Here is an 8389-nt window from a genome sequence, read left to right as displayed (position 1 = left end):
GGTTTCTTTACTGCCATAGCAATGGCTTTGGAAAAAAGTTGTCCTTGTAACAATAAAGATCTGTGATTCTTTCCTCAAAATAATATTATATGCTTGATCTAAAGTAGAAAATGGTTCCATCATGATAATTTATAAACGCACACCTTGGTAAGTATCATTCAAGCCATTCAAGAATTTGAATGCATAACCGTTCTATCGAGTTTCAGCATATTTATGAAGACACTGGGAAATATATTTGCCACATTCACAAGATGGAAAAGGTCGAAAGATTCACAATTCTTCCCATATACCATTGATTTGAAGGTCTGTCATCCTATTGGTTTTAGCTAGCGCATCAAGGGATTCTATGGTTGGCCAGAGCGCGGACGTCATGTTTCTTGGAATTTGACACAATTAATAAATCTTAATATTTGTGACAATGTAGGAAACTTGTGAAACATCATACAACTTGTCCTGTTGGCAATAATCAATTGGCAAAATACCCACAAAGGAATAAGCATCTTAGTCAAAGAATGGACATCGCTACCTCACATGCAAAAGCCAAGAAAGAATGACAACTTTCATTTCAGGAACAGAAACTAATGTAAAATAACTTTTGTATCAGCAAGTACAAAAACTTATTTCGCTTTCAATTTTCTCTTCGAGAGCATTTTTCCATGAGAACCTCTTCTTTCAACTAAAAAATCCATAAGTCCAACCTAAAAATAATAAGTTAAATGAAATTGTAACCATCCTACCTCAATTGCACTGCAAAAATTTTGAAATAATTTGGTTGGACTTGAAAGGGGTGTAAACAGCACCACCAAGGCCAGCCAAAAGTTAAAAACAGGCAAAGTATCTTTATTTAATAGCTGTAGTAAACTGAAAATCCTCGCATGCTGATGATTACAACCCCACGGATTTCTCGAGCTTTTGGATCTGGTTCAGGAATATCCATGTCATCTGCAAATGGAAACGTCCAAGCATCACAACTCAGAACAACACATTTTCTCAAGCAATCAGTTCAGATCCAAGCATGTGGCATGCACGTCTATGTCTATGAAGAGTGACAACGTGTATCCACTCACAAGAATAGAGAGAGAGAGAGAGAGATAGACAAACAGATAGAGACAAGTACCATGACATGAGGAGCAATTCTAACACAATAGACAGGGAATCCTGTGTAGAATTTGAATGGTCCTCCAGACTTGAGAGTCTTGATGGCACAGTCTAAAGAACCAGTGTATGGATACTTTCCCTCAGCATCAGGTTGCATTTTCTGAATTTGAGTTTTAACATAATCAAATGGAAGACTACAGGCTGAAGCAAAGAACCCTGACACAGAACTTGCACCTGAAGAAAAGGACAAAAAGAGTTGTTAGTCATTTTAGCATATCTTGCCAAACATTTAAAACTTCAAAATGCATACAAGGTATGGCTAATATTGAACTTAGCGTTCTCGAATTTTAGTTTCAAAAGAGAACGTAATACCAAGTGTATTTTTGTTCACAAGTCCTATACCTTTTAGCATTTTGCTTTGAAATCAACTTAAACCTCTATATTTAATGCCGGCAATAATTAACCATTAGGCTAGTCTAGCCTTTTGCAGTTTTGCTAGACATCAACATTCTCTAAAAATGCATCAGACATCAATATTCTCTAAAGATGCAGTTTTATGCACCCTTTCTATCTACACATTCCCAAGAGACCCATATTTTCACTTTAAAAATTAGTAATACATGCAGATCTTTGCAACATGTGAACTAGTGGGTAAATGCAAAATTTCTAATATTACATATGAATTAACCAAAAGAGAATCTGACAAACTAGAGCCTGCAGTCAACATGCAACACATTTTCAGAGAGAGAGAGAGAGAGAGAGAGGAGAAAACTGCAAGCCAGCCAATGATAATACATCTGCCCCAGTATGCCCACATATTAGTACAAGCTGATAAGATAAGCATTCACAGGATGTCTTTAACTCCAATGACAAGATTCAAGCAAGAGATTCAATTCATCATTGTATATGACTCATTTGTCATTTGGAAAAGAAAGGATTAATTAATTGAATCAAATAAAGAGTATGAAGTTTTAAGTATATAAGATTCTTTGTCTGCTAATTGTATACACATCTGCAAGGCTTAAGCAGCATCAGAATGTATGGACAAGCTTCACATAGTTAAACAGAGTTAAAACTTCATCTAATTTGAGAAAGAAATGGATGAAATGATTGAATCAAACCAAATGTATGAAGTTTTAAGTATACAAGATTCTTTGACTGCTAATTGTATGCACATCTGAAGGCTTAAGCAGTATCAGAATTTATGGACAGCGTTTTTTTTTTGTCAAAATGGACAAGGTTCAAATGGTTAAACAGAGTAAAAAAAATCATCTACTTTGAGAAAGAAGTGCTTCGAAGGCTTTCAAAATCTCCAATCAAATCTCTGTTGTATTTAGTACTCGGTCACTCTTAATTTTGCTGGAATTATGCATTTGGTTAACTCGAAATTTTGAATAGGATCATGCATGAGAAACAAAGCCAAGTCAACATGACAATTCTGAAAAAATGGCACTCTTTAAAGAATTTTTTCTGAAAAAATGGCACTCTTTAAAGAATTTTTTTCCGCCAAATAACAAGAGAATATTTTAGCAGAATAGTTGACATCAGTCTACATGTATCTATATGCATTGAATCTTACCTAGCACTGTGGCAGCTTCGCCAAAACCAAGTGAATCCCTGAAAAACTCAACACTTTGATCATAAGAAGCAAGCATCCCCATGTTCAATGCCATTGCTCTCACGACAGTAGGGCCTGCACCTTTCCAAAGTGCCAAAACTCCTTCATCCCCAACAATGCGATAAAGGGCATGGAAGGCATTTGTGTAATTTCGGCGCTGAGCAGCAGGCAAAGTGGCATCAGCCTGCATGCGGATAAGTGCTAGATCTGCTGGACTGCCAATGGATGCTCCAATAGCCCCAGCTGTTAGCCCACACAAGGCCTTCTGATATAGTGGAAGGGGCTTCCCATCATTGGCTTCAATTGCTTTATTGGTCAAAATCCTAAAGGAAAAGAAAGAAATAATTTAAAAAGCTTTTCACTAATTATTAGATTCACGAACAAATCATTAATAAAATTCCCAAAGATAACTCAACTTGAAAGATGTCAGAAATAATATTCAAAACACTAACAATGTACATAAACACAACCATCCAAAATTCACCATGAAAGATACCAGTGTTGTTAAATGCGCACCTGAGGCGCACATCAGGATGAAGCCTTAGTGCCTCTGAAGGCAAAAGACAGGCAACATCAACAAGGCATGTGCCTCGGATATGTACCAGGTATGTCCTCAATTTTTTTTATTATTTACTTCAACCCAACCTCATGTTCTCACCTATACCAAAACACATCCTAAGGAGAACAAAAAGAACAGTGTTTCTTTCTCCTATCACTGTCAGCTGACTCTAAAGGACAAGGAGGGGAAGAAGATTTAGAAAATAAGATTGGCATCAACTGTTATTTTGTATTTATTTCTTCTTTGATCTTTATTGTTGTTGTTGTCGCCGTTCACAGGTCAATTGGTTGCAACCCACACTATGTACAGATATGAATCATGGGCAAAGGCATAATAACCAAACCCAAAAACAAAATCAATCTCATTAATAGATTAATTAAGATTCAATAATTACTCAAGTTTTGAGTCTTTTTTTTGGCAACTTTAGCAATCTAAGTACATAAAGCATAAAAAAAATCTCAACATGTAGCAATTTCTTTTGACAATTTTATTCAGGAGTAGAATTGTCAATTGAACACAGTAAATTTTTCTTGGACTTCCAGTAGTAAAAGGAAAAGGACTTGGCATTCAACCTTGTATTTTCTTAAAATATTAATATCTATAACATAATAGGTTTATTTTATTTTATTTGGATTACACAAAAATATATATAGTTTATGTATTTTTCTATGCTTATTAACACTTGTATACTGGTAATTACAACAAGTTTAGCAAATAGAAATATATATATATGATTTTTTTATTAAAATTTTATTTTTTGCACCTCATCTCATTCATGCAGGCATCTGAACCTTCTCCTTTAATTGCTACATATTAAACTTGAGATTTTAATTAACTCTATATAAAAAAGTGCCTTTCCAAACATCAAATCTTGTCAAACACTTACTTGAATGAACCAAGTCGGGCAGTTGTATATGTAGCTTGCCTGAGTAGTCCAGCCGACAGCCCCTGATCGAAATATTGTCATTTAGATACGATACAGGAGTAATGCAACTCTAAAATTCTCAGTTAGAACAATAGGTCACATCTAAAAATCAAAAGCCACAAAATTTTCATTGATTCAGTTCCATCTTACCTACTCCAAGACCAGCAATTTGCATATCTATTATAAACTGACGATTATATAGAAGCCCACATTAGATCAACATATAGACGAGGTTTGAACTACGAAAATTATACCTGGTCTATGCAAAACATTCAATTTCTGCCATTAACTACCCAAATTATGCCAATTCTAAAGCGTTACAATTGGCCACCTCGACGTTCACACGAAACAAACACAAACACAAAAGGAGGCTTGTAACAAGTAGATCTCACAATGACAACATCTAAATTTGATCATTCAAGAGCATCAAAAGTTGATAACATCAACGTTCAAAATTCACTTAACTAGAAGAGGCATACTTTATAGAAGGCACCGAAACCTTCCTCCTTTAGCATGGTCTTCGTCACCTGAGCCGCTGAACCCTGACCCAATTGAATCCTGACCTGTACCAAACCCACAAAAAAAAAAAAAAAAAGAACAATCCATCAAAACACAAATCGAACTCACCAATTCAAAGCAAAAACAAAACGAATACTTTGCAAATAAACCCACGAAATTGCAGATCTAAAACCACGAAAAGGACCCATTACAGCTCAAGAAAAGATTCAAACTTTAAATTTATAAATAACAGCAAAACACGAGACCGATCTGTAAATTCAAGAACAAATCCATGTAGATGCATAAATGTAACTCCGTAGACACGTCTATGAAAGTACCTTAATCATATCGATGGGTTGAATGACACAGGTGGCAAGCATCCCTGAGGCACCACCATTAACGAAAGGCTTAACGGTAGGCCAAACACCAGCTGATTGAGGCTTCTTCTCTTCCCCCATTGTTCTCTGTTTGGATTCCAAAGTAGTGCTAGAGAGATTCCAAGTTCTCGTGAAGGGAGGAGGCGCCGAAGACGTGTGAGAGGGACGGAACGAATATAAAGCACAAGAGCACACAAAATCTTGAATTTTGGACGCTATTACCCTTGGCTCTACCGTTTTTTATTCCTATTTTGTCCGCTTATCAAAATTATTCTACATTTTATTTTTTTTATATAATATATAAATTAATTATTATAATTCTATTTAATTTTATTATATTTTTAAAGTAATTTCTTATTAAATATTATTTTTTAAATAAATAATTAAAATATTATTTAATATTTAAGAAAAGTTAATATTTTTTAAAATGAATATAATTATTTTTAATATATATAAAAAAATAAAATGAATAAAAATTTTAAAACAGAAATAAATTAATGTTAAAAAAATTGTCTCTCTTAATAATGATTTTGAAAAAAAATTCATTTTTATCTTGCTCTTCGGACAAATTTTTTGAGGCTTTAAAGGTTAAATTTGATGTAAAGACCAAAACTATTAGATTTTATTTTTTAAGTTAAATTTATTATTAAATTATTACAAAATATTAAATAAAATTATTACTTATAACGAGTTAATAGCATCAGTTACGCTTTTCTCAATTTAGTTGGTTTCATTTAAAATTATTTAATAATAAATTTAAATTAAAAATAAATTATATTTTTTATTATTTTTTAAATTTGTAAATAAATTATAGTTTTCACTAAAAATTAGTAATTAATTGATTTTAATTTATACTTATTAAAGAAGATAAAATGTTTTAGTACATTTTAAATGTACAATATATTTAAGTTTGTAATGCTACATAATAACTGTCAAAAGTGAGTCATGAGCTATCTTTATGTATGTAACGATCCGAAAATCGGACCGCTACCGGCACTAGGATTCAGGTCGACTTAAGGTCGCCGGAACTCATAATAAGCCTACTATACCTCCTGTATATCTGATAAAATCCCTTACATAATCATACATTTTTATAAAAAAATTTAAACTTTTCATATATCAAACTCAACCTCTGTATACATAAAACCCACACTAGAACCCTCATCAAATGCTCTAGTATGGTAAACATCACATGCCTCAAGCTTGATTCAACATAACTTATCATTAAAACTTTTACATAAAGATCATGATAAACAGGGATATACAAAACATAATTTAGAGCAAAGCTCAAATCTAATCCATTACATAGTACATGTCCACTACTATTCTATTACATGAGCTTATACCAGCCTTTAGCCGACTTCCCGCTCTATCTCTGATCCTGCAAACCTGGGGTTAAGGGAAAGGGATAAGCTACAAGAGCCTAGTGAGCAGAACATAAAAACAGTTTAATAACATATGCTCTCATGGAGTGCGCCACAACACAAATAATACACATCAAGGATGGACTTGTCACCAATAACCCTCTACATATCTAAATAATGTTCGGCCCTCGATGGAGCTTCTCAGGAATTCCTCTTAAACATAACATAACATGTCCAACTATGCCAGGGGCGTAGAATGGGTCTCGACTTGGACTTTTTCTTACATCGTGTCAAGGGCGTAGAATGGGTCTCAACCTGGACTTCCGTATCATATCATATCATATCATATCGAGGGCTAGTGGGTCATCCAACATCCATCCACAACAACAGTAAAATTATGCAATGCATCATATTCGTGAATTCTAATGCAACAACCTATTGCATAACATGGCATTCATGATGCATGAATATGCTTAAAAAGTTTGATTACTTTAAAAACAATAGATTAGTTTAGTTATACTCACCTCTGGCTGACACTCGACTGACAAAGACGCAGCTGGCTCATTGAAGGCCTCTACGGTCTCCCTGGTCCGATCCTACACAAGTGGACTCAAATGAGGGACCAAACACATCTCTAACAAGACTCTAAACATCTCCCCAAAAACCCCCTAAAACATCATAAAATATGCATTCAAAACAGGCAGAGGAAGGCTGGGCAGGGGACTTTCGGTGGCGGGTTCGGCGGCCGAAGGTCCCTACGGATCCGAAAGTCAGGCACTTTCGGGGGCAGGTTCAACGGCCGAAGGTCTCCACAAATCCGAAAGTCACCAACCTTCGGGGGCAGGTTCGGCGGCCTAACCCCTTCACAGATCCGAAAGTCCATCCTTTCGGGGGCAGGTTAGGCGGCCAAAGGCTGCCTCCACAGGCAGGTTCGGCGGCCGAACCTTGCTTCGGCGGCCGAATCTGGGTTCTCCAGAATGGAAGAACTCGATTCTGCCTCAACACTCAGCCACCAAAACTCACCAAACTCATACCCAACTTCTCAAAACATGCAAAAACTCACTCCATCAAGCATAAGGGGCATAAAACTAACCTAAGCCCCAACAACAACAAGAAGAACATCACATAAGCATACATTCATCAAAAACCCAACTCAAAACCTATAACATTAGATCTAACCATAACATGCATCTTTAACCCTTAACCCTTTTTAAAACTTACTTAAAACATAGGAAAAGATAAGGATCTACACTTACCTCTTGACGATCTAAGGTAGATGCGACCCAAACTTGTGTTTGAGGAGAAATGGTCTCCAAACTTTAAAATTTTCGATTTTAAGCTTAAAACTTAAAAAACAAGCGAAAATCCATGAAAATTTGAAGGATTTGAAGGAAAAATATAAAATCATCAATGAGAGGGCAAGAACTCACCTTTGTCCGAAAATGGAGAGAGAAACTCCCCCATTTTCGGACTAGAGGCCTTTTATAGGTGGCTGGCCAGACTACCTTCGGGGGCCAAAAGAGAGCTCCCACGGCAGCACCATGTTCGGCGGCCGAACCTGGGTTTGTCCCTCAAAAGCATTTTTCTTTCATTTTAAAACTTTAACTCAAAACCAAATAATAAAATCATGAAAAATATTTTGTAAAAACATATTTTACCCTTCTAAGAGGTTCCGGTATCCGAGATTCCCAGATTCCAACGGGAATTCCGTCGGAAAGTTGAAATTTCGACACCGGAGTCTAGCCGGGTATTACATTCTTCCCCCCTTAAGAACATTCGTCCCCGAATGTTCAAACACACACAAGCACTGATAGAGCACATTTTAGTCCACTTTCTCATTATGTTCTTGATATTTATTTACATCTTTTATGCTTAATTTTGTGGTTTTAATCATGTTTTGCATATATTAGGTATAAAGAGACAATCTGGAGAAAATGCTCTTAAAACTGT

General features: G+C 35.5%; 1 protein-coding gene across 1 annotated transcript; it reads right to left on the bottom strand.

Moving 5' to 3' along the window:
* Positions 1 to 532: 532 nt before the first annotated feature.
* LOC110612217 (mitochondrial dicarboxylate/tricarboxylate transporter DTC) lies at positions 533 to 5239 on the bottom strand. The gene is made up of 6 exons (XM_021752929.2): positions 5037 to 5239; positions 4680 to 4763; positions 4162 to 4223; positions 2678 to 3039; positions 1118 to 1332; positions 533 to 942 (listed from the first exon to the last, which is right to left on the bottom strand). The coding sequence occupies exons 1-6, from the start codon at positions 5154 to 5156 to the stop codon at positions 886 to 888; spliced, it is 900 nt and encodes a 299-aa protein (XP_021608621.1). The 5' UTR covers positions 5157 to 5239; the 3' UTR covers positions 533 to 885.
* Positions 5240 to 8389: the final 3150 nt, after the last annotated feature.

The sequence above is a fragment of the Manihot esculenta genome, chromosome 3 (assembly GCF_001659605.2).
Source record: "Manihot esculenta cultivar AM560-2 chromosome 3, M.esculenta_v8, whole genome shotgun sequence".
Classification (NCBI taxonomy): Eukaryota; Viridiplantae; Streptophyta; class Magnoliopsida; order Malpighiales; family Euphorbiaceae; genus Manihot; species Manihot esculenta.
Note: the sequence above shows the minus strand (reverse complement) of the source record. Positions and strands in the feature narration are given on the sequence as shown.